Below are 26,086 nucleotides of genomic sequence, written 5' to 3'. Positions count from 1 at the left end.
TTGGTGTGCTTTAGATGGGAAAACAAAGAAATGAGTCTCCGTATAAATGAATTCAACCTTGTCCTTTACCGCAGAGGAAATTCAAATGTCACAGTCGTGAATGTGTGTGTGTATATGTGTACATCTCTATCTCAAGCAAACTAGAACTGAACTTGCAAGGCTTTATGTCACCCTGAAGCCCATCCCACTAAGTATTCCAATGCCTGATGTGGTTCTACTCTAGGATGCTACAAAGCTGGAGCCAGCTGGAGGGGGCCTGTATGGTCTTAGTAAAAATTAAAACAAAAAATATTCTTAAAACTTAGAATGAGAAAAATAACCCTCCCAAGGAGGCACGATTTTTTAAAACAAGTTTTTATGATTTGACACTTACCAGTACTGGTGGGCTGCTGTGGGTCTTGAGAGGATACAGAGTTTCTCTCCAGAGCATCTGACGCTGTCTCTTCATCAGTAACTAGGAAAGGGGAAAAACAAAATTCTGCTACTATGGAGAGCAGTTTTACCCACATTGTGCTCAGTAAAAGAGATTGGAGAATATATTTGGCGGCTACCTGCTTGTAGAGCTTGTGCAGAAACCCCAGAACTGTGTGTTCTGCGGCTCCTGCTCTGGTTTTTGAATCTGTATCCCACTGAGTGTCCATCTGCTCACCTGCCTGGTTAAAGCACAGCATGCTGGACCTCTGTGTGGTGGCAGAGCTAGGCAAAAGGTGTTCACTGTTTCGATCTGTGTCCTTCTATCCATCAATCAATCCCTCTGTCTGTTTATCTACCCATCCACCTATCTATCTATTAGTTAGATGGCTTTGGAATCAGCCTCAGACTGGGCTGAATTCCAGTGCTGCTATTTACTTGCTCCTGAATGAGCTGGACAAGATACCAGATCTCTCTAACACTTTTTTTTTTCTTATCTGTAAAATGGAGATACTGACAGCATTTACCTCTTCGAGTGTTTCATGAGAATTAGTAAGTTCATTTATATAACATGTTTAGTACAATGCCTAGCTATTTATTAAGCACAATGCTACATGTTATTGTATAATATTAGTCAATGCTTAGGAATGTTTCCAGAGGGTCAGCTTAGTATAGGTTTTACCAGTCATTGAACAGACCCACATCCGGGAAGCATGTAACAACTACGCCTGTCATTTTACAAATACCAATACTGACATGTCGGGCCAGGCGCAGTGGCTCACACCTGCAATCCCAGCACATTGGTAGGCTGAGGTGGGTGGATCACCTGAAATCAGGAGTTCAAGACCAGCCTGGTCAACATGGTGAAACCCCATCTCTACTAAAAATACAAAAAACTAGCTGGGCATGGTGGTGTGTGTGTTTGTAATCCCAGCTACTTGGGAGGCTGAGGCAAGAGAATTGCTTGAACCTGGGAGGCAGAGGTTGCAGTGAGCCAAGATCGCACCACTGCACTCCAGCCTGGGTGACAGAGCAAGGAGACTCCCTCTCAAAAAAAAAAAAAAAAAGGCCGGGCACGGTGGCTCACGCCTGTAATCCCAGCACTTTGGGAGGCCGAGGCGGGCGGATCACAAGGTCAGGAGATCGAGACCATCCTGGCTAACACTGTGAAACCCCGTCTCTACTAAAAATGCAAAAAATTAGCCGGGCGAGGCGGCGGGCGCCTGTAGTCCCAGCTACTCGGGAGGCTGAGGCAGGAGAATGGCGTGAACCCGGGAGGCGGAGCTTGCAGTGAGCCGAGATCGCGCCACTGCACTCCAGCCTGGGCGACTAAGCGAGACTCTGTCTCAAAAAAAAAAAAAAAAAAAAAAAATATATATATATATATACACACACACACACACGTATATGTATATGTATGTGTGTGTGTGTATATACATATATATATATATACACACTGACACGTCACAGGTGGTTCTTTTTTTATAAAATTTGTGAGTGCTTCCTGGTGTTTATTTAATCAAATAATTTTCCATGATTTTGAAAATGTATCTGGTTGATCAAACATTTAAATGTATGAAAAATATAAAAATACCTGAATTGTGTGTAACAGCTCTGAGGAAAGAAAGAATTACTAAGGAAATGTTATAGAGATAGTAGTATAGACTAGAAGGCTAAAATGAACTCTGACCACACAGGTGCCAGAGAAAATTGAAGAAAGAGGAGAACTGCTGGCAATGAAAAGAGGGAAAAGCTGGAATGCTAGTCAAATAGAAGTACTGGGAACAAATTTTAAGAAGAATATGGGGCCGGGCACAGTGGCTCATGCCGTAATCCCAGTACTGTGGGAGGCCGAGGCAGGCAGATTGCTTAAGCCCGGGAGTTTGAGACCAGCCTGGGCAACATGGCAAGACTCCATCTCTACAAAAAATTAGCTGGGCATGGTGGTGCACCCCTGTAGTTCCAGCTACTCAGGAGGATCATCTGAGCCCAGAGAGGTCAAGGCTGCAATGAGCTGTGATCACACCATTGCACTCCAGCCTGGGTGACAGAGTGAGACCTTGTCTCAAAATTTTAAAAAAGAAGAACATCACTGGGGACATATAGAATAAAATTTATCAATAGTGATTAAAATCTTCTAACATAGTATATACTATGTGAATTCAGAAAATTATGTTTATGTACAAAACAAGTTTTATCTATGCCTATTTAAAACTAGGTTCTGTACTTGCTTTGATTTATCCTGTTAATTAACGAGCTAGCAAACTATTGTGTTTAGACTGAATGTTGTTTTGATTAGGTGAATACTGGCACATGATGATCTACCTCCCTAGTTGGTCAGAATATTGTAGACCTCTGCTATCCAATATGGTATGCACTAGCTCCAACGACTATTTAAATTAAAATTAATTAAAATGAAAATATATTCAAAATTTAGGCCAGACACAGTGGCTCACACCTGTAATCCTAGCATTTTGGGAGGCAAAGGCGGGCAGATCACCTGAGGCCTGGAGTTCGAGACCAGCCTGGCCAATATGGTGAAACCTGACTCTACTAAAACACAAAAATTAACTGGGCATGGTGGTGGGCGCCTATAATCCCAGCTACTCGGGAGACTGAGGTGGGAGTATTGCTTGAACCTGGGAGGTGGAGGTTGCAGTGAGCTGAGATGGAAAGCAAAGATTGCAGTGAGCTGAGATAGCACCTTTGCACTCCAGTCTGAGCGACAAGAGCAAGACTCCATCTCAAAAAAAAAAAAAAAAAAATTACTTTCTCAGTTGCAATAGTCACACTTAAAGTTCGAATTTTGGGCAACTTGTGTCAACCAGTGTGAGCCTGACAACCTCCAAATGCTTAAAGACTTCTGATGAGATCAATGATGATATTAATGAATGTGATTCTGACGCTGAAATGTCAACATTTGAAAGTTCTGTAGAACTTAGTGAATCAGTATTTTCCAAATGACTAACACATAATGTTAGAAAAATCATGCCTGGGTAGAAGTTCTATTCAAAGTGCAAGACAGTTCAGTGGATTTTAATACAACAGTATGAAAAGTTAATTAACATGGGCCCAGCGACTAATCTTTAAGAAACTACTACTTGTTAAGTTTTGGTGTAACGTCAAAGAGGAACATCCACAATTATCTGAACCAGCTATTAAAATACTCTACCCTTCTCCAATTATAAATTTACGTGAGATTAAATTTTTATGTCTTTATTTAAAGCAAAATAACATTTTGGAAGAGATTGAATGCAAAAGTTACAAGAACCTAATTGTTTTCCATTAAGCCAGACATTAAAGAGATTTTCAAAATGTAAAAAAAATGACATTTTTCACACTAATCTTTTCAGTTTACAAAATATGCCTTTTTTTTTTTTTCATTAAAATATGTCATTTCTAGGCCAGGTGCAGTGGCTCACGCCTGTAATCCCAGCACTTTGGGAGGCCAAGGCAGGTGGATCACCTGAGGTCAGGAGTTCAAGATCAGCCTGGTCAACATGGCAAACCCCATCTCTACTAAAAATACAAAAAAAATTGGCCAGGTGTGGTAGCAGGTGCCTGCAATGCCAGCTACTCAGGAGGCTGAGGCAGAAGAATCACTGGAACCCAGGAGGCGAAAGTTGCAGTGAGCTGAGATCGGGCCACTGCACTTATCTCCAAAAATAAGTTCACTCCATCTCAAAAAATAAAATAAAACAAATATGCCATTTCTGTTAACATGTAGTGGATTTATTATTTTAAAATAAATTTACAGATACATATTTTTTAAATTTCTCAGTTTGAATTTCTAATAGGTAAATATTGACAGACATCACCTACATAAGTAAAAGTTCTTTGGGGTTCGCAATTTTTTTTTTTTTTTTTTTTTTGAGACGGAGTCTCGCTCTGTAGCCCAGGCTGGAGTGCAGTGGCCGGATCTCAGCTCACTGCAAGCTCCGCCTCCCGGGTTCACGCCATTCTCCGGCCTCAGCCTCCCGAGTAGCTGGGACTACAGGCGCTGCCACCTCGCCCGGCTATTTTTTGTATTTCTTAGTAGAGACGGGGTTTCACCGTGTTAGCCAGGATGGTCTCCATCTCCTGACCTCGTGATCCGCCCATCTCGGCCTCCCAAAGTGCTGGGATTACAGGCTTGAGCCACCGCGCCCGGCCAGCAATTATTTTTAAGAGTGTAGAGATGTCCTGAAATCCAAAAGTTTGAGAACTGCTTTTCAAATATTTAAAAAATCCTATCCCCAGTTAAGTAATAGAAAACCAAGATTTCTCATTTTAAATACTAACAAGATGAAACAAACCAGGTGCAGTAGCTCATGCCTCTAATCCCAGTGCTTTGGGTGGCCGAGGAGGGAGGATAGCTTAAGCCCAGGAGCTCAGACCAGCCTGGGCACCATAATGAGATTCTGTCTCTATAAAAAACTTTAAAATTAACTAGGTGTGGTGTGTGCACCTGTAGTCCCAGCTACTCAGGAAACTGAGGTGGGAGGATCACTTAAGCCCGGGAGGTAGAAGCTGCAGTGAGCTGTGATTGCACCACTGCACTCCAGCCTGGGCTACAGAAGGAGACCTTGTCTCAAAAAAAAAAAAAAAAAAAAAAAAAAAAAAGAAAGAAAGAAAGAAAGAAAAAGAAAAGGAAAAAGAGTCAGGTGTGGTGGTTCATGCTTGTAATCCCAACACTTTGGGAAGGAGGCAGAGGTTGGGGGATCGCTTGAGCTCAAGAATTCAAGACCAGCCTGAGTAACATGGTGAAACCCCATATACAAAAAATATGCAAATTAGCGGGGCGTGGGCGTGGTGGCTCATGCCTGTGCTCCCAGCCACTCAACTTGAGCCTGGGAGGCAGAGGTTACAACAAGCCAAGATTGTGTCACTGCCTTCCAGCCTGGGCAACAGAGTGAGACCATCTCAAAAAAGAAAGAAAGAAATGATAATTATGAAATCTGGGTGAGGTGGCTCATGCCTGTAGTTCCAGCACTTTGGGAGGCCAAGGAGGGAGAATTGCTTGAGACCAGGAGTTTTGAGACCAACCTGAGCAACATAGGGAGACCCTGTCTCAACAAAAAATTAAAAATTAGCCAGATGTAGTGGTGCATGCCTGTAGTCCTAGCAACTTGGGGGGCTGATTGTGAACCAGGAAGGTTGAGGCTGCAGTGAGCCATCATCACACCACTGCACTCCAGCTTAAGTGATAGAGTGAGACCCTGTCTCAAAAAACAAAACAAAACAAAAAACCAAAGATAGCCTATTCAAAAATCTATTCCTGTTGCTCTGCTCTCTTTCTCCAAGCGTCACACTGTGGCTTTTTCAGAGGAAGGCACTTCTTTCCTCAGGACCACTCTAGTCCTGGTGCTGGCATGACCCTCACTTTCCCCAGGTCCCTCCGTGCAGAGCATAGGAATGAAAGGGGTCAGAACTCTTATGTGTAAATGTGTTTTAAAGCATCCTCGGCTAGTAATATTTTTTTCCTAATTGGGTGAACAAAATGTTTGTAGCATCTGTATGTCAATATAGTAGCAGCTAGCCAAATGGAAAAAACAGTGAACTAATGGAAGCCGTCAATAGCTGATGCTGGTGTTTCTCTTCGAATACTATTTGGAGATCTGGCAGTGAGTACAGCAAATAGATAGATCACAAATAAAAATTAAGTCTTAGCCTATTATTATTATTATTATTATTATTATTGTTAGACAGAGTCTCGCTCTGTTGCCCAGGCTGGAGTGCAGTGGTGTGATCTTAGCTCACTAAACTCCGCCTTCCGGATTCAAGCGATTCTTGTGCCTCAGCCTCCCAAGTAGCTGGGATTATAGGTGCCCACAACCATGCCCGGCTAATTTTTTTATTTTTAGTAGAGATGGGGTTTTGCCATGTTGGCCAGGCTGGTCTCGAACTCCTGACCTCAGGTGATCCACCCGACTTAGCCTCCCAAAGTGCTGGGATTACAGGCGTGAGCCATCACACCTGGCCTTAGCCTATTATTAAAAACATCTTTAGCTATAATTTTGAGTCATGTCGAGCTATTGCCATAAGGGAGAACTGCCATTTCCCCCTTCATAGTAATTTTTGTAGATGGCTTGAACAATTGCTGAAAATTAAGAATGCATTTTTTTCCAACATTGTTGGTTCTCCTATTGAAGAATCTGAATGTCTTTAGGAAGCTTTTAGATATAGCCTCATCCCCCACAGGCCCCGTGCTTCAGTTCTACTGCTGGAGGTGGGGGCGTGGGGTGGGGATGACTCACAGCGGGGCGGGGGTGGTTGTGTAAGGTTACTGTGCAGCTCAGTCTGTGAGTTCATGGGTCTCACAGTGCAGCTTCTGCAATGACTACTTTTGGTTTGGTGAGAAAGTGACCCGTGGAAAGTATGTGGTAGTCAGAGGGGGGCTGTTAACCGCAGCCACAGCCCCCATAGGGCAGTATGGCAGCTTTCCCACAGCGAGGTTCTCCTAAGCAAGCTTGACTTTCAGCATCAGCTTGATAAAAGTTTTTCAATAAATGCATTGTCATGCTACAGTTTCCTCTTTCACTAATGTGAGTAATTCCTTATACTTCAGGAATTGATTACACGAAGTACCTTGTAAAACAATGAAACTCAGAGTCCTGCTAATTGCAAACTTCTTACAGGACTCATGCATCTTAAAGGATACCTCTTGGCTCAAAGAGTTGTGGACAGTTTTAAAATTATTTCTTGGACTTTTGGGGAAAGAATCACAGAATAGAGGTTCTGAGAATGGAGGCAACTCATCTTCACATTTAATATTGGATATTTAAAATGGTGTTCAACTCAGAATATTAACATGGTTAAACTAAAATCTTCAAAGCAATTACAACAATAAAATAAATCTAAACAGGAATTATGTCTTCATGTAACTGTGTGTTTCATATTGACATAAAATGATATTGACAATTTCGGTTTATTTCAGCTGATATTATCTCCTTCTGGGTCAAGTACAAAGATGTAGTATGATTCATATGATTGCTCCAAAAACACAACGGCAATAAAACTATTTAAAGTCATTATCAAAAAGCAAGCATAACACTATTTGCATATGGCGCTCTGCTAGGCTTTCTGCTTAACTGGGGTTCTTTTGAACATTGGAATAGTTGAAATTCCGTCACTCACCTGGAGAAATTTCAATCAGTACAGGAATTTGCTATTAGGAAGAGCTTTGTTGGCAGTAATCTCACTCTGAAGGACTTTGCCCACTGCATTTAATTTGGTTTGATAGTGTAATATTAAAGTAAATCAAAAATTATTAAAGAGAATCATTAGTTCTTCTTACCCAAATCTTCAAACCGGAAGGGTGCTACTAGTTTTCTCCCTTGCAGGCCTCTGTGCCGGATAATGCAGTCCACTGTTGAATTTTTGCCATAAGTGTGGATTATGAGAGTGCTGGTAGTATTACATTTCTTCCCATCAGTTTCAAATTCATGGTGGGTTCCACCTGCGTAGCAATTTAAAGAGGTTATGGCTATTTAATGCTAGGTTCTACTAGAGGCCAATGGCCTTGACTTCAGGGCAAACATTAGATTTCTAACCTCATTCTAACCTCAGCCAGTTCCCTTGTATAGGCTTGGCTCTGGTCACAAAGGCAAACAGATGAATGAGAGTAGATGATGGTTTTCTACAAAGTTTTCACTACTGGAAATAAAAAAAATTCAAAGCTTAAGAAGGATAGCTTGATGTTGTTATGAAACACAAAGATCCAAGACCTTATTCCGGTTATATGAATAAGGCGAATTAAAGGGGAAGTCTTATAACGAAGCAGAATTGGCACTGCACTGGGAATCAGATCTAGGTTTAGGTCTTTTCTCTCTAGAACTCCATTTGACCCTCAGTATTCTCAACTGTAAAGGGTCCTTTGCAACTCTAAGAATGTTGATTACAGGCCGGGGGTAGTGGCTCACACCTGTAATCCTAGCACTCTTGGAAGCCGTGGAACACCTGAGATCAGGGGTTGAAGACCTGGCCAACATGGTGAAACCCCGCCTCTACTAAAACTACAAAAATTAGCTGGGTGTTGTGGCAGGCGCCTGTAATCCCAGCTACTCCAGAAGCTGAGGTAGGAGAATCGTTTCAACCCAGGAGGCAGAGGTTACAGTGAGCCGAGATCGCACCACGGCACTCCAGCCTGGGAGACAGAGTGAGACTCCATCTCAAAAAAAAAAAAAATTGTTCATCACATAGATATCAAAGGTAATGTCTGTTGAAATGTAAGCAAACTATAAACAGTACCCAGGCATCATAATTAATTAGTTATTCTGTTTCAAAGGCTCAACCTTTAGATGCTTTATTACAAGAATATTTTTAATCTGTCCTTGTGGGTATGACACAATATAGTACTATACAATATAGGGAAGATCATATCTGTTTCAATTATACGTATTATGTTAAATGTATTTTCAATTTTATATTTGGGAAAAAGTTCAGGCTCAGAGCTATTATACTTCTTTTTTTTTTTTTTTTTTTTGATGGAATTTTGTTCTTGTTACCCAGGCTGGAGTGCAATGGTGTGATTTTTTTGCTCACCCCACAACCTCCGCCTCCTTGGTTCAAGCAATTCTCTTGCCTCAGCCTCCTGAGTACAAGCATGCGCCACCACACCCGGCTAATTCTGTATTTTTAGTAGAGACAAGGGTTCTCCATGTTGGTCAGGCTGGTCTCGTACTCCTGACCTCAGGTGATCCGCCCACCTCGGCCTCCCAAAGTGCTGGGATTACAGGCGTGAGCCACTGCACCCAGCCTGAGATGTTATACTTCTGTATTTACTTATTTTAGAAAATTTTGTGAAATTTTAAGAAGTCATTACAGTTCACTTTAGATTTTTACCTGTTTTAAACAAAAACATTTTCATTATCTGTGATTAGCCTTTCAAGATTAAGGCATAATGTTGATTGGTTGTAAGAATAATTTGTCTGGAAAAGAACTAATAGAATATTAAATGGTGTCTTCTGGCACCTTCTGCCACTAGAGGGTGCCAAAACATTTAAAAATCCCCTGGAAATTTGAGCAGGAAGGAAGACAAAGAAGAGAACCGTTTCTCCACTTACCGGAGACCTCCACGCCATTCCCAAGTAGCCAGGTTATCTGCGGAGGGGGCTTGCTTCTCATGGCGGAGCACATGAGTACAACATGTTCTTCTCCATTTTGCTTTCTGATAACTGAAGCTTCCAGGATTGGCTTGAAAGGAGTTGCTAGAAGAAAATGGATTTTTCTGTGTTTAATTAGGTATGAGTCTGCATATCTCAACATAGCACAGAGCCTAATAATCTGTAGGTGATTGTTGTAGGGTATACTCTAATTAATGGGCCTTTTGTTTTTGTTTTGTTTTGTTTTTGTTTTGTTTTGTTTTTTTAAAGACAGAGTCTCCCTCTGTTGCCCACGCTGGAGTGTAGTGGCAAGATCTCAGCTCACTGCAACGCCCACCTCCCAGGTTCACGCAATTCTCCTGCCTCAGCCTCCTGAGTAGCTGAGATTACAGGCGCCTACCACCACACCCAGCTAATTTTTGTATTTTTCGTAGAGACGGGATTTCTCCATGTTGGCTGAGCTGGTCTCCAGCTCCCGACCTCAAATGATCCGCCCACCTCCACTTCCCAAAGTGCTGGGATTACAAGCGTGAGCCACTGGGCCCGGCCCATGTTTTTAACTTAATCTGTTCCAGAATACAGCCATGTTAAAGGGCTTTTATGTGCTTGCAAAGCAACTTTGGCTGAAGCCAGAATGTGTATTACTCAGTGTGTTGTGAGTCTCTGAAAATTCCCAAACAAGCAATGTAGCAACAATTCTTAAAATGTGATATATGAGGCCCGGCGAGTTAACTCACGCCTGTAATCCCAGCACTTTGGGAGGCCGAGGCAGGCGGATCACGAGGTCAGGAGATCGAGACCATCCTGGCCAATCAACATGGTGAAACCCCCATCTCTACTAAAAATACAAAAATTAGCTGGGCATAGTGGCGCACACCTATAATCCCAACTACTCGGGAGGCTGAGGCAGGAGAATCGCTTGAACCTGGGAAGGGGAGGTTGCAGTGAGCCGAGATCGCGCCACTGTACTCCAGCCCGGGCAACAGAGCGAGACTCCATCTCAAAAAAAAAAAAAAAAAGGTGCGCTTATCTTATAAAGGGCACGTTCGTCTTTTTCTTTATACCTCTGTCTTGGAAATACTTTTTAGTTAGGCTTGCTTCTTCCTCTTTCCCATTCTACTTTCACTTCGGTCCAGAACTGAACTCTTCCCCGTTCTCTTAACTCACCCACCCATCTGCCATCAAGACCTCGTAAAGGCACTGCTTAGCTCCAAATATACATTAGATGTGTTACTTGTTGGCAATACGAAGATGAAAAAGATGTGATTCAAGGAGCTAATAGTCTGGTGGTAGCTTCAGCCCCTAAACTGTTAATGAAAAGATTATGTGTTGAGGGCAATGACAGAGTATGCATGGGGTGTTAAGAGAGCCCAGAAGGGCACACAAGCAGCCGAGCCAGGATGTGTGCTCCCTTACAAAAAGACAACGTTGAGCTGAGTCACGGTGGTTCTCAAAACCCCCTGGAGAGCCACTCCTCCCCAGCTACTTTCGCATCATGCTTTTACCCAATGGCAGGCACCACACTGCAGTAATTCAACAAGAGAAGTCTAAGACATTCATTTGTGTGATATGTGGGATGATGTTACTCAGAGATCAATAAAAAGCAATGTTTTTAATCGATCTGCTCTGCCACAAAAGACAAAACGAGTAAGGATAGTAAGACACGTACTGGACACAGCTGATCATCTGTAGAACTGAGTGAGTCCTAGGCAATTAGGAGGCTGTCACTTCTTATCTGCACCTCCTAATCCCACCCTCCTACAGAAAAGAGGAATTGTTTGGCAGAGAGGATTTGAGCAGATCAAGCAGTGCAGCTACATCTGAATTCATTCTATCTTAGGATTTGCTGTCACGAGGTTCCACTTCATTTGCATACATGTTTTCCTTCCCGAGCTGGTGCGCAGACTCCTTATGGGCAGAGATCGTGCCTAATTCATCTTTGGTTCCCTAGAGCCTCACATGGTGCCTGGCACATAGTTGCAGCTCATCAGATATTAATTTTCTTTTCTTTTAGTTCCCCGGAGAGAAAATTTAGTTGCTGTCAAAGACAAATTTCTCAAGTTCACAGTTCAGTCTAGGGCTTGCTTCTCAAAATGCTCTCTTCTGTTTCCTTTCAATACAAGATGGCAGAGGTGTCCCAGGCAATGCCTTGCTCTAGGCAACATTTTTAAACTAAAAGGTTCAGTTTAAAAATGACGTATCGTGTTCCTATCCATATTGCTCCCCTACTGGGTTTACTTGCAAGTACCTACCCAGCACAATCACTTTCACTTCCTTTGTGCTCACAGAGTCACTGTAATGTAAGCACTTGTACACGCCTTCGTCTTGCAGGGTTATGTTAGACACACTGATGGAGAGCTGATTGGCCGAGTGATGAAGAAGCTGGTATCTGGAATTTTTAAAAGCTGTACAAGAGGGAAATAGAGCTGTTATGAGGAAAGGTATCTGATGGATCCTTGGTCTCTACCCACTAGATACCAGAAGTACCACCCACTTTCTACATTTGGCACAATCAAAACTATCTCCAGACCTTGTCCAGTGTCCACTGGAAGGCAAGATCATTCCAGGTGGGGACCCACTGAGCTAGATCAAGCCATTCTGCTGCAGAAACCCGAGAGTCCCTCCTCTCCTAGTTTACCGAAACCAGAAACAAAACAGCAAACAGCATTGTGTAACAGAATTATCTCTATTTAAAATGTTTTTCTCTCAGAACTTTTGACAGTATTTACTTCTACTGGAATCTAGTATTACTAGTTGATTTAGCTTGAAATAACATATTTCTTTATGTTAACACATCAGTATCTAATAATGCTTTTAAAGCATAACAATTTTTTTTTTTTAGAGACAAGAGTCCTGCTCTGTTGCCCAGGCTGGAGTGCAGTGGCACTATCTCGGCTCACTGCAACTGTCATCTCCTGGGTTCAAGTGATTCTCCTGCCTCAGCCTCCCCCAGTAGCTGGGATTACAGGAGTGCTCCACCACGCCCAGCTAATTTTTTTGTATTTTTGGTAGAGACAGGGTTTCACCTTGTTGACCAGGCTGGTCTTGAACTCCTGACCTCAAAATGATCTGCCCGCCTCAGTCTCCCAAAGTGCTGGGATTACAGGCATGAGCCACCACGCCCAGCCAGCATGACATGTTTTAAGAGGCTCTGCTTTGTAAATAAGATTGAAATGTGTTTTAGACTTTTTCAAGTATTTGGGAGTTAGCAATATTAAATGGAGATATAAAATGATCTAGGGTTTAGTAAAACCCTGCCTAATGTCAAAGAGATGAACCCAAGAGACTTTTAAGAGTCTTTTTCCATCTCAAGACATCTTGTACTTTCTTCATGTGTGTTTGTGAAGAGAGAAATGACTGTCCTCATTTCCACATTAATACATCCTGTCTGTTTCTATTGCTTAAAAATCTTGATTTTGTGTTAAGACCAACAGGAGAAGAAGAGCTATCTGGAAGGGAGCTTTGTAATGTGCCTTTGGATTGCTCAGATGGAAAATGAAGCAGCTGGCTTCCTATGTGGGGTGGTGGTGGTGGCTGCATGAGGACCGAGCTCCCAGGCAGTTGGCTGCCTGTCTGTCATTGTGCTGTGGTTGTGGGATGGTTACTGAGAGTGAAAAAGTGATGTGAGTGTGGAGTGGGGACATGGAAATGTGCTTTGTAATTTGAACCCCCTTTAACAACCATTCTGGTGGGGTTTCCATTTCACAGTTCCTGCCCCCAGCAAGCCACCGCGTCTATAATAACAGGCTTTGGAGGCATGATTCACGTGTAACAGTAGGTGGGCTGAGTTCACCCCTTGGGTGACTCATGCAGGCTTTCTGTCCCACCAACCTGTCCGGCTGGAAAATCCCTCAGGTTGAGGTCTGGTGGCATTTTTCTTTCTTTCTTTCACTTACCAGGATACTCATTTAAAAAAATGGTGAACCCTGAGGGGGTCAGCCACTGGAGGGAGGAGGACTTCCTCAGAGAAGTGACACACTTTAGAGTGAGCGTCTGGCCTTCCTCCACGGTGATGGTTTCTGTGTGGTTAGTCAGAGAGGCCTCTGCGGGGGAAGAGAAATGAGGATGGTCAGGCCTGGGGTGGCCACACTGTCTCGGGGATTTTGTCTCGTTCATTCGTTCAATCATGTATTATCTATTTCTTCTAGAAACCAAAAAATAAGCAAATACAAACAAAATGGGAGGGGAGAGGCAAGAACTGAGAGCAGGAGCAGTAATGACATCTCTTGAAGTAAGGGACCCTGGAACCAGGTCTGAAGGAAGGGGTAGGATTTTGACGAAAGAAAGGGAAGGTCGAACTACAGTTCAACCAGTGTTGGGCACTTGCTCTGCCATATGCCAGGAACTGTGCCACGCCATTTACCTGTATTTAATTTAATTTTTTTTTTTTTTTTTTTGAGACAGAGTCTCGCTCTGTTGCCCAGGCTAGAGTACAGTGGTGTGATCTTGGCTCACTACCTCCTCCGCCTCCTGGGTTCAAGCAATTCTTGTGCCTCAGCCTCCTGAGTAGCTGGGATTACAGACACGTACCACCACGCCTGGCTAGTTTTTGTGTTTTTAGTAGAGACGCGATTTTACCATGTTGGCCGGGCTGGTCTCAAACCCCTGACCTCAAGTGATCTGCCCACCTCGGCCTCCCAAAGTGCTGGGATTACAGATGTGAGCCACTGTGCCCGGCTGGAATTTAATTTTCAAACTAATCCCAGAAAGGAAGAATTGTGCTCACTTTTACAGACCAGGGAATAGAGGCTCAAGGTCACAGAGGTCATGGAGCTGGGATCTGTACCCAGGGCTGTGGATGGCAAAGGCCATGCTTATGTAACCACGTCAGCCTATCTAAGCCACAAGACCCCAGAAAATGCAACCTTTCTGGCCTCAGCTTATAAAAGAGCATCTAGTACCTTCAAGTTGTGTGTCTAGGATTCTAAGAAAGAATGTTGTAATCATGGTGCTCTGGTGAACTGCGGAGTTCAGGGCAAGTAGCTAAGTCCCACCTGTCCAAGAGCTTCTACACCAGAGGGAGAATGTCCTAAGATTTCATTCAATTCAGTATTCCACAGCCGAGCTTTCTGCAGACAAACATGAGTCTAATTTCTCCAAATCACAACCCCCAGAGAATGATGAACAATTGGTTCTAAGTAGCTCACATTTATCTCCCCAAAAAAGAAATTGATGGAAAAATAAACTGGCATTCCTACTGATTTGGCATGCTTATTGCCATTCATTATGCCTTCATATTTTAAATGAAATTATTTTTCCTGAGGAAAAGGCAATTCTTATCAATGAAGGTATAAAACACTTTTATAAACAGAAGAATACCGTGGGGCTATAAATTATGAATAGCAAATACAACAAGTTTTACTGCATCATCTTAAACCTTAACAACAACAACAAAAAAGAAACCAGGAGAGTTTATTGTGATAAATTTTAAGTGTTAGGAAAAGTGCTTTGGAGAGCTCTGGGAATTAATTGGCGTCTACTTTTTTGTTTGTTCCATTCCTAGGTCATTAATTTGAATCTAGCCTCTAGCAGAAATAACCCAGAATTATTGTATTGTGTTCCTGTAAGCTTTCATGGGAAACTGTTTGCTGAAGTTCTAATGGAAAAACACCCATATCATCCACCAATACCAAAATGAACAACAAGGAGGCAATAAAAAGAGATCTGTGCTTTCCAAAAAAAGCATTGGGGCATAAGGCCAGAATTCTGCTTAGGTTTGGCCATTTGGAAATATTCTCCTCTGTGACATCAATCCATAATTGAGTCATAAGGATATTAATAGAGAATGACAATAGAATTTCTTCTAAGGGATTTTTGCTGATAGTAAAGGTTTAAGAAGCCAGTAAGTCCCTATTTTGTGTCCTCATGACATCCATATTAAGAAGGTAGGAAAGCCAGTGGTCCTCCACCTTGGCAGTACATTAGACTCACTGAGGGAGTTTGTGTCCTGGCCTCATTCACTACTAATTAACTCGGAATTCTTGGTGGGGCCCACACATCGGTTCTCCTGACCCCAGGCCTAAGTGTTCAGAGCATCCTGTTCCCAGAGCCCACATTTGCAGTGTAATGAATAAAATTCCAGAGCTCTGTGGCTGCTCCTCAGATACTTAGGACCAACTCTCTGCTGCTGAAAAACCACATGGAACAGGAAGATGAGTATCAATCTCACTTTCAAAGACTTCCAGAAGACATTCTACTGTACCACTGTGTCCAAGCCCTTATGCCCTTAGTCGGACTGGGTGTTCCGAAGATAAATGTCTTTTCCATAGCATGGTCAAATAATGAAAGAAACTATGCCTTTAGTTTCATTAGCATTTCTTCACCACTTCCCAACAGCCACATGTGAATATACTGTAGTTTGTCAATGTCCCTCCAAAAATATGTCTCTGCATGGGACAGGGGACTCATGTGTCATCAGAGCTGGCGAGAGCATAGGGGGACGTTCACTTGCATTGCCATCCACCCTCTGGACTTCCTTGTTCTATTAAGCCCAGGGTTTCACCCTTGAGCTGTAACATCTCACTAGGCTCCTGTTGAGGCAGTCACCCAAAACACCCAGAACTTCTTCAGAGAATTTGTGTCACATCACGTCTCCCTATCCTGTGTTGATGATGCATTTCATTTTGGAACCAAAGTTCAGATTTCATATTCTCCCTCATCAGTCTTATTTGATAAGTTTGGAGTGAGGGTTCAAGCTTTCTGAGAACATTCTTGCTCTTGATTGTCTTATCTGTCAATAGACCCTTAGGCTTTGTACCATCTGAACCTGTTGCAGAGAGGAGCTGTTTATAATCATCTCTGCGTCCCTAACCTGGGTGGCATGGGATGCAGTGGTAACACGCACACACGAGCCACATTGACTGGGTTGGAATCCTGGCTCCTCTACTACTAACAGCACAAACTTGGGCAATTTATGTGTGTGAGTTTTCTTACCATAAAAATAGGAAAAACAATAGTATTCATCTCATAGAGTCATTGAGAAAATGTTTTTAAAAAGTGTAAACAATCTGGCCGGGCGCGGTGGCTCAAGCCTGTAATCCCAGCACATTGGGAGGCCGAGACGGGTGGATCACGAGGTCGGGAGATCGAGACCATCCTGGCTAACACGGTGAAACCCCGTCTCTACTAAAAAAATACAAAAAACTAGCCGGGCGAGGTGGCGGGTGCCTGTAATCCCAGCTACTCGGGAGGCTGAGGCAGGAGAATGGCGTGAACCCAGGAGGCGGAGCTTGCAGTGAGCTGAGATCCAGCCACTGCACTCCAGCCTGGGCGACAGAGCGAGACTCCGTCTCAAAAAAAAAAAAAAAAAAGTAAACAATCTAGTATAGTACTTAGTCCAAGGTGAGCATGACATGCTGCTTTCACTTGGTATGTAGTGCCTGATAATTATATGAAGAGCTGAGCTGACTCGTGCTTTATAAAGAAAAGTGGAAAGAGTCAGTGTCAAAAGCCAACGCCTTGTAGCTCTGCAGCTCTTCACTAGGGATCTCCTTCCCCAGTGTTATGGGACTATTTATTATTAAACATTCTAAGGTCCTAGTAGACATTAAGGAAGAAGCAGTTCCAGTCACAGTAAACCTAAATGGGAACAGTTCAGGAGGATTAAAGATTTTGAGGAGCAAACGGTGATTATGAGGTCTTTTTATTTTGGACCTTAGATTCCAACCAAGGGTGTAGTTAATCATACCACTCAGTTCATGGTACACAATCATTATTTGATGAAAAGACAGAGAGAGACAGACAGGCAGACAGGCAGAGGTGTTAGAACTCTGTGAAATAATAAAATTATGGCTAGGTGCGGTGGCTCAGGCCTGTAATCTCAGTACTTTGGGAGGCCGAAGTGAGCAGATCACCTGAGGTCAGGAGTTAGAGACCAGTCTGACCAACATGGTGAAACCTGTCTCTACTAAAAATACAAAATTAGCCTGGCGTGGTGGCGGGCACCTGTAATCCCAGCTACTCGGGAGGCTGGGGCAAGAGAATCACTTGAACCTGGGAGGCGAAGGTTGCAGTGAGCCGAGTTCGTGCCATTGCACTCCAGCCCGTTGTACTCCATCTCAAAATTAAATTAAACTAAATTAAATAATAACATGTTTTCTCACTTCTCTCCTCTCTTCATCACATAAATTGTTTGCTATTGAAACACTAACTTATTTGCATATGTGTTTGTCAATGTCATCTCCAAGTCACATCTACTTGCTTTTAGATCCTGCATACTTGGCCTGCCCTCCATCACTGTGAATGGAGTGGATAGCTGGTATCTCCACTTGAGCACCAGGTTTCATCCCATTTATTTACTCTAGGAATTCCCTTCTGTGTTGCTCCATCTTTCAAAAGATGATTTGGTACAAAAATAATTCTACCTTCATTGTTTTTTTTCTCTAATTGTTTTTTTCTTTGGCTGGATGTGGTGGCTCACGCCTATAATCCCAGCGCTTTGGGAGGCCAAGGTGGGAGGATCACTTGAGGCCAGGAGTTTGAGACCAGCCTGGGAAACATAATAAGACTTTGTCTCTACAAAACATTAAGAAAAAAAAAAACTGTCATTCTCATCAGCACACAAATGTATACTATTTCTCCCATGTTAAAATGCATAAACAAAATATCACAGTTCCTTCCAGCTACTACCCTATACTCCCCTATACTCCCCTATGCCCCTCTTTTTTTTTTTTTTTTTTTTTTTGAGACAGATTCTCGTTCTGTCACCCAGGCTGCAGTGCAGTAACATGATCTCAGCTCACTGCAACCTCCACCTCCTGGGTTCAAGCAATTCTCCTACCTCAGCCTCCCAAGTACCTGGGACTGCAGGCATCTGCCAGCACGTCTGGCTAATTTTTGTATTTTTAGTATAGAGGTGGAGTTTTACCATGTTGTCCTGGTCTTGAACTCCTGTCCTAAAGTGATCCACCCGCCTCTGCCTCCCAAAGTGTTGGCACTACAGGCATGAGCCACATGCCCTGCCTTCCCCCTTTTTTATTGAAACATTTTTCTAAAGAACTATCTATACTTGTTTATCCCGCTCTTTGTTTTCTGACCAGGTTTTCAACTCCACTATTTCGTTGAAATAGCTCTTTGTCAAGGTTGCCAAAGACCTTCACATTGCTCAAACCAATGCTCCATTCTCAGACCATATCTTATTCAATCTATGGTGTGCCTTTGCCATAAATGATCACTCTCTGCTCCTTAAATCAGTGTCTTTACTTGGTTCCCTAGATGTCAGTCTCTTTGACTCCCCTCCTAACTCACTGGCTGCTGCTGCTGCTCAGCTCCGTTTCCGGGTTCTTCTCATCAATCTGCCCTCCACACAACGGAGGTCAGATCCTGGATAGACTCTCTCTATACTCACTCTGTAGGTCATCTCATCTGGCCTCATCACTTTTCTGATGATCAGTTACAAGTCTGAACGCCTAACAAGTACAACACAAACTCCTGATACTCTTCCCCCTAAATGTGTTATTTGAGACTTCACCACCAGCAAATAGCCCAGTTACTCAGGCCCAAAACCAATAACTCCGTAAAGGAGGTGTTATTCCCATTTCACAGATGAGGACATCAAAGCTCAGAGGTTAAGCATTTTTTGAGCCAAGATTTGAATCTAGAACTGTCTAACTTCCATAGCATTGTGATGCTTCCTGATTCACTCACTAGTTCTTGTGCACTGTCTTGATTCCTATAAATAGACTGAAGTTTCTAGAGGACAATGACTATGTTTTATATTTCTCTAAAATTCATTCTTTACAGAAACTATTACAAGGTGAGCTTGAAAAGTTCTGGCTTAATGCTAGTTTTCATGATGGCACTATAATGTAGGTGATTGACAGATATCTTTGTTCTCCTGTTGTTAATAAAAATTCTGAGAAACAGGAAAGAAGTTACTGGAAGAAAGTTACACATTGAATCAATGATAGAATAAAGACTAGTGTTAAGAAACATGCCCTAATTTCATCCTTGGGGACTAGACATTGACAGAAGTTTTGCCAATGTTCTTACCTTTGGTAAAATGATGGTCTAAACAGAAAGCCTGTGTTGGGTAAGATGGGAGTGGTGAGATTTATCTGCAGCCTGTTTAGGAATAAATGTCTGCCATTTTAAGGTTGTATGTATCATTTTTCTCTTTCATAGGATGCATGCTTATGAATTAAATGGTATAATTTAATTCTTACAACATTTTAAAAATTGTGATGAAATATAGTTTGGCTTTTTATTACATGCTAAAGTACTGTATGTCTTAAGATTATGTTTGCACTTCTTGAGAATTCAGTATCAGCCTGCTAACCAGATTGACCACACCATGGATGCCTGAGTTTCATATAGAAAGGGCTGTGTTTGAGGCATAGAATATCAGTTGTTTCCTTTACTCTTTGCACCAAGCCTCACTTTTGGCTTTACAGTTCTGCTTATCTTGCAGTATTATCATGTAGACCCCATGTTTGATTTAGAAACAGGAAATCACTGTAGAAGGGAAGAATAGCCCCAGTGAGAAGCCACAGACCCACCCAGCTTTGCTTAGGCTGTATTGCTTAAAAATATGTTTCAATGTTTGTAGTTTTGTTAAAGGAGGATGAGCAGGATGCTGTGCCTAAGTTTTGGTGGCACATTTTCCAAGGACAAGTTCCCCATGGTCTCCTCATTGCCATTGGAAACTAAATTGGAACTTCTTTGGACTTTTCTTTCACCTAAGTTTGGAGTCAGACTTTCACCTTTGTTGTCAGAGGGATAGGGTGTGAGATCTCTTCCTTGCTTACCACTTCCTCCTCTGTAGGCTCTAGAGACATGTACATCCCCATTCACCTTTAAACTTTCTTATTAGACCCCGAGTGTCATACACCGACTTCCTAGTCCTATCTGAGCTTCAGAGTTCTTATCTGCAAATTAGCCCTGCATGGCTCCCCACATGCTGAGCATACAGAGCTTGACAATGAATGACTGTGGTGTTTCTCCTGTGAGGTCACCACTTCCTACTGGTAGGTCGTGTTTACGGAATGGATTATTGACTTCTGGGCTTTGTCATTATCTCCGTGACTGAATTCATCCATCCATGCATGGCCATGTGTTATGAGATTGCTAGCCGATCCTGGGGCTATAGATTGTGACATTTATATATGGAAATGGAACCTGTGACCTTCACCATCATCACCACCCCAAATCCCATGAACTAATTGTCCTATCAGTGGATGACTTTACACCCAAGCACATGTGATCTACTCTCAAACAAAAGGACAAGCAGCAGTAACAGCCACCTACCAAAGTACACATAGATAAAACCAGTGCAGTTCTTAAGATTCTTCGGTCTTTCCCAAGATTTTGGAAGTTCACATGTGTAATCTTTACCTCTACTATAGGTTATCATGTAGACTGAGAAAAGAATAAAATATTCTTTCCTTTTCTTGCCTTAATAACCTAGTTTTTACATGCTATAAATTTAAAACCAGAGCAGAGCAAGTTTGTCCTGCAAAGACCCCAAACTCTACATGTCCCTATGCTCCACCCATGTCTAACACAGATATATTATCTCTACTGTCCCCATGCTCTACCCATGTCTAACACAGATATACCACCTGCCCCATTCTAGAGTTCGCTTATATAAATTAATGTCATCACCAACCACTGCACACCAGATATTTGAGAGGTGGTCCAAACTCTTCTTTCTCTAAAACATCTCTTTAATCAATTTATTCCTCTTTTGTCACTATTATTGTTGCCTTACTTAAGGACTCCATCATTTCTTTCCTGGACCATTGTAATAACTTAGTTCTAGTCTCTCTTCTCTGTAATTCATCATCATCATCTGGTTCTAGGATTACATTTTAAAAACATGAATTTGAGGTTGGGCACAGTGGCTCACGCCTGTAATCCCAGAACTTTGGGTGGTTGAGGCTGGTGGATCACCTGAGGTCAGGAGTTTGAGACCAGCCTGGCCAACACAGTGAAACCGCGTCTCTACTAAAAATACAAAAAATTAGCCGGGCAGGGTGGCAGGCACCTGTAATCCCAGCTACTTGGGAGGCTGAGGCAGATGAATTGCTTGAACCTGGGAGGTGGAGGTTGTGGGAGCTGAGATTGCACCATTGCACTCCAGCCAGGGCAACAAGAATGAAACTCCATCTCAACAAACAAACAAACAAACAAACATATAACCCATGAATTTGATTATGTCTCTTCCTTCATTCAAATATTTGCTATGGCTTCCATTGCCTATAGGAATCAGGCCCAAATTCCAGCTGACTTGACTCCTGTGTTCTCCTCCTTTGTCATGTCCTGATACTCCTTTTCAGATAGTCCTTGTATATGGATGGCCACTTGCTGTTTCCAGAAAGTTCCAGGCTCCAGAAGATAGTCTGTCTTTGTCTATGATATTCTCTTGGCCTGGAATGCCTTTCTTATCTCCTTCAAGACTCAACGTTAAGACCCAACTCAAGACTCAACTTAAAGACTCAACTCAAATTACACAACTTTTGTCAAAACTTCCAAAACAGGCCTTAGCCTCCCTTTTCCCCATAATGTCTTTCCCCTAGTTTCCCAAAGGCTTGAGATATACTTCTATTATAGCACTTAGCACATTACTTTATAATTATTTGGTTACAGGTATTTCTCTGTAGATAGATTACAAACTCCCCATGGAAAAGATATTTACCATTCATTCATTTTAGCATAAAGTAAAATTTTAGATATTGGTTGAATTAGTGGATAAAAATGAGTAAATAGGCCGGGCTTGGTGGCTCATACCTGTAATCCCAGCACTTTGGGAGGCTGAGGCAGGCAGATCATGAGGTCAGGAGATCGAGACTATCCTGGCTAACATGGTGAAACCCTGTCTCTACTAAAAATACAAAAAATTAGCCGGGAGTGGTGGCGGGTGACTGTAGTCCCAGCTACTTGGGAGACTGAGGCAGGAGAATGGTGTGAACCCAGGAGGCGGAGCTTGCAGTGAGCCAAAATCGCACCACTGCACTCCAGCCTGGGTGACAGAGCAAGACTCAGACTCCATCTCAAAAAAAAAAAAAAAAAAAAGAGTAAATGTATGTATTAGGAATAAATATTTTAATAGGATGCTAACTTTGCTCTTTAACTGTTATATCAAATAATAAAGACTAGGGCTAAGTTAAAGTTAGAGACATGCAATGCATTAATTCTCACATCAGAGTCCTAGTTACATGACTGCCATGAGGTGTTAAGCAAAAATGTGTTTTAATTCAGATCATCACAAAAAAAGATTTTTATTATTTTTAGATTGAATCAATAGAGAAAATTGCAGGTATAAAAATAAATCAGACTTGTCAGAATCAAATTATTTTTAGTACATTTTAAAGAAGCTGTCTCAACATGTCATCTAACATGTGACTTTTTCCTGGGCAAAGAAAATACGAAAAGAACTACTCAATTTGCAATTTTCCTTTGTTTTCTGCATCCTACCCTCCACAAAACAATGAAAATAGAGGGTTCAAAATTTTTTGGATTTGACATTTTCATTGTCTACAATGTAAGTTAATGGGATGAATTTTGAAAAATGCTTCATTTTTATGGTGTTTTTACCAATCCTAAGACTATTTATTCTGGGAGTAGCCTTGAAAAGAGGGCAGGCTCTCAAACTATGTGACTTTTTTTTCCATAAATTTTTGGCAGCCGTAGAAGTTACACTGTAGAAGCAGTCACAGTGATCTTCCCATAATTTAATTTGCTAAAATCAGCTGACAGTTTATAGATTTGCCAAAACTGATGATTTGCTGCCTTTTTTGCTGACAAGAAAGCAACATGGTCAACTCCTCTCCTAATTACATCTGGGATGGGCTTGAGCAAGGTTAAATGAATGTGGCAGCCACTGCTCAAATGCCATTGAGCTTAGATGCCCTCGGGTGGCCCGTTGAATGAGTTTTCAAATGAGGACTTTTTAATATTGAATCCTCCAAATTGTGAAAGTCAGTGGTTTTCCAACTTTTGATCCACATTAATAAACACATTTTCTGTCACAACCTAGTACACACACACACACACACACACATACACACACACATATACACACACACATACACACACATATACACACACACATACACACACACATACACACACATACACACATACACACACATATACACACACATACACACATATACACACACGTACACATACATACACATACATACATACATACACACATACATACACACACATATACACACACATACATACACACACACATACACACACATACACACACACACATGAATTAAAAGTTTCATGAAATAAATATTTTTACTGTGTGCTTTATAGGCTGATATTTATGTTGTCATATTCTAGCTTGAAAACTTGGGCAGGTTACATTAACTTCTTTTCTCATCTTTAAATTGGGGATATTAGTACCTACTACTTCAGTACTTCCGCTATGATTAGGTGTAATTAACATAGAGTACTCAACACTGTGTGTGAAACAATAAATATTTTTCCTCTCCATATAAATAATATTTAAGTAATTAAGGTTTACCTTGAAACATAAGTTTTGCTATATTTTTAAAAATGTATTTTTATGAGTTTTTTTGTATGAGGCAATAACTCAAAGCCTAAAAAAGTTAAGGTCAGTTAAAGGCTTTAAACTCTGGAAAAATTGAAATCATTCTAATTTTAGCTGTCTAAATGTACTTTTTCTGAATGTATTAGCTATTCTTTAAGCCACTTATTGAAGAAAATAATATTATTCATTACCAAAATTGAATCCTTATTAAGTGCCTCAGGGTACAGGGACCAAAAAAGAAGGCATTAATTGAACTATATGAAATAGGGAATTGAAGTACCATGTAAAATAGGAAATCGAGTTTTTTAAAGTAGCATCCTTCAGATGCCATGCTAGATTAAATGTTGATTTGGAAGGATAGGTGCATTTCATGAAACAGAACTACAGATTCAGTATTTGGAAACAAACACACAAAAAGCAAAATTTTTGAGTGGATTTATGAGTAATGTCCTTTGCATGAATCTGATACAACTGCAGAGACTGAAGGACAACAGGAGTCCCTTCCTACACCCCTGCCCCCACTCTTTGGGGTAGAAAATAATTTGACCTGCTTCAAAAAAGTAACTGTTTCTATCCTTAATTTTCATAATGCTACATTAGGATTAAGCACTAAAACCCAAATTTGAAAATTACAGTAAAATGTAAAATATAACTTACTCTTTAAAAATAAACATGAAGTTTTCATTGCTCTCATTATTACCTCTGAGCTAGGTAAGTGTTGTACAGCACTGTATCATTTTCAAAGTGCTTTCACATTTGAAATTTGATCCTTCTAACAATCCAGGGAGTTTGGTGGATCGAACGTTTTTATCATTTTTATTTTAAGATGCAGAAACTGAGTTTCAAAGAGATTAAATCATTTGGTTAAGATTTATACAGCAAGGAAATTTTAAAATTCAATGTGGATGCTCTCTCAACTGGTATACCCTTAAAAGACAGAGCCTAATAAGCTTGTTACATCTTGCTATAACATAGGACCCACAGAGACACACACTATAGTGATCCTTTCTATACTCTTTAGCCATTGAACAAGAGATCAAATAAATGCAGTAACATCCCTCAGATGCATGATTTGAGCATGGCTTGGAAAGTATGAGCAGTTACCTGGGTTGTCTTCTACAGCAGCTCCTCTGTAAATGCAGTTGACTGGCTGATAGGTAGATTGGCAAAACATTAGGTCAGCTGAGCAACAACAAAAATAATGACTCTAAGTCCTTACCTTGTAAGGGGAACCAAACCAGCAAGCTGAAAACTCCCCACCACATATTGTGCTGTGCTGCTGTGGCACCTTCGTCAACTTCCTCTAGATTCTGAGACAAATGGAGCCGACTAGTTTCTTTTGAAGGGGGAGAGGGAGTAGATCTGTGACCTCATGTATATCAACTCCTCCACCTGTCTGGAAGCCCCCTCTTAGTTAACTGCCCCCAAAACACCTCCTGGTGGAACATTTTGGGGACCACATGTATTATCTTGATGGTAGAGAAGTGTGAGTGATGTGTTGGTGACAAAAATTGTTTTACCACAAGTGGGTAGTACTGGTAAATCAACTAGTTACAAAGGTTTTTAGAGGGAGGATGGGTGAGAGAAATACTGTAAAATGTCCCTGTGTAGTGATGTCATCCTTATTTTTACTTTTCTAGTTTATTAGATAAATACAATTAGACAATTTTTGCTCAACCTTTGGGAATATTATATTTCTAATGCTGACATCAATTTATAATTGTTGTCAGGGAATGAATTCATTCATTCATATATATACTCATTTTTGAAATCCATATATCTGTCCACCCACCCATCCACCCATCTTTTCATCCACCCACTCACAAATACAAATCTATTCATCCACCCATCCATCCACCCATCCATTTATCCATCCATCCACCCCACTCACTCATGTATGACCTTCCCACTCATTCCCCATACATCCATCCAGCTCTCCATCCATCCATCCAGCCAGCCAGCCATCCATTTATCCATCCATCCATCCATCCATCCATCCATCCATCCAGCCATCCATCCATCCATCCATCCATCCATCCATCCATCCATCCATCTATCCACCTATCCATCCATTCACCCATCC

At 41.6% G+C, this 26,086-nt stretch overlaps 1 protein-coding gene across 2 annotated transcripts in view; it reads right to left on the bottom strand.

Moving 5' to 3' along the window:
• Window positions 1–25,496, bottom strand: part of CRTAM (cytotoxic and regulatory T cell molecule) — a 35,291-nt gene extending 9,795 nt beyond the window's left edge. Inside the window, exons 1-6 of one of the 2 annotated variants that reach the window (XM_077964541.1) lie at window positions 25,223–25,496; window positions 13,391–13,537; window positions 11,747–11,899; window positions 9,456–9,599; window positions 7,688–7,849; window positions 374–454 (exon numbers count right to left, since the gene is read on the bottom strand). In XM_077964541.1, the coding sequence (XP_077820667.1) occupies window positions 374–454; window positions 7,688–7,849; window positions 9,456–9,599; window positions 11,747–11,899; window positions 13,391–13,537; window positions 25,223–25,268 (733 nt within the window). In that variant the 5' untranslated portion in view covers window positions 25,269–25,496. The other variant, XM_028834094.2, reaches the window with a different exon arrangement.
• Between the last annotated feature and the right edge of the window lie 590 nt (window positions 25,497–26,086).

Source organism: Macaca mulatta, chromosome 14 (assembly GCF_049350105.2).
Source record: "Macaca mulatta isolate MMU2019108-1 chromosome 14, T2T-MMU8v2.0, whole genome shotgun sequence".
NCBI classification, from domain to species: Eukaryota; Metazoa; Chordata; class Mammalia; order Primates; family Cercopithecidae; genus Macaca; species Macaca mulatta.
Note: the sequence above shows the minus strand (reverse complement) of the source record. Positions and strands in the feature narration are given on the sequence as shown.